This window comes from Myotis brandtii, unplaced genomic scaffold, assembly GCF_000412655.1.
Source record: "Myotis brandtii unplaced genomic scaffold, ASM41265v1 scaffold314, whole genome shotgun sequence".
NCBI lineage: Eukaryota > Metazoa > Chordata > Mammalia > Chiroptera > Vespertilionidae > Myotis > Myotis brandtii.
The window spans coordinates 1415725-1416391 of NW_005362033.1; the positions used below are offsets into that span (position 1 = coordinate 1415725).

At 66.7% G+C, this 667-nt stretch overlaps 2 protein-coding genes across 4 annotated transcripts in view; one reads left to right on the plus strand and one right to left on the minus strand.

Moving 5' to 3' along the window:
• The window catches only part of ATPAF2 (ATP synthase mitochondrial F1 complex assembly factor 2), a 24233-nt gene extending 23934 nt beyond the window's left edge, over positions 1–299 (minus strand). For all 3 annotated transcript variants that reach the window (XM_014542844.1, XM_005870158.2, XM_005870157.2), the window contains exon 1: positions 65–299. In XM_014542844.1, coding sequence (XP_014398330.1) covers positions 65–212 — 148 coding nt within the window. In that variant the 5' untranslated portion in view covers positions 213–299. The remainder of the gene's footprint in view (positions 1–64) is intronic.
• GID4 (GID complex subunit 4 homolog) overlaps positions 211–667 on the plus strand; it is an 18633-nt gene continuing 18176 nt past the window's right edge. The window contains exon 1 of the mRNA XM_005870221.2: positions 211–588. Coding sequence (XP_005870283.1) covers positions 211–588 — 378 coding nt within the window. The remainder of the gene's footprint in view (positions 589–667) is intronic.

Consider the following 667-nt stretch of genomic DNA (forward strand, 5'->3'; position numbering starts at 1 on the left):
TCCTGCGCCCACCTGCGCCCACTCGGCCCCTGGCCAAAGGGGGACGTGCCCCGGCCTCCCTTACCCGCCGGGGGAGCGTAGGCCCGGAATGGGAACGGGATGTTTGCCCCCTTCCCCACGGAGGCCGTGGGACCACCGGAGGGTCGGTTCAGGAGACGGCGCCACCCATCCCGCAGGCAGAGGCTGCTCCTCCACATCGCGCCGGAGCGCATGGGGGCACAACTGGTGCGAAACCTGAGAGCAGGAAACAGAGCGAAAGGATCCGCAAGCTGCACGCTCTGGCTGTTCGGAAACCTCCCTCCGCCTCCTCAGAGCCCTCAGACTCCCGCGGACGCCGCCATCTTCCGCAGGTCGCGGGCGCCGCGCCGTCACTCCCGAGCGCCTGCCGCGCACGCCCGCAGTCAATCAGCAGCACGAAAGCACCTTGCCCCACCCCCTTCGAGCCGCGCTCTGGAAGAAGACTCCAAGTCCCAGAGGGCGCCTCGCACACCGCATCACGTGTTCTCTTTGCTCACCAATGGGTGGAAGCACCGCCTCAGCCTGCTCCCGCCCCCCAGGCGCTACCGGGCCAATCGGGAGGGGTGGTGTGTTTGTGTGTGTGTGTGTGTGTGTGTGTGTGAGAGTGTGTGAGTGAGTGTGTGTGTGTGAGTGAGTGTGTATGTACGGG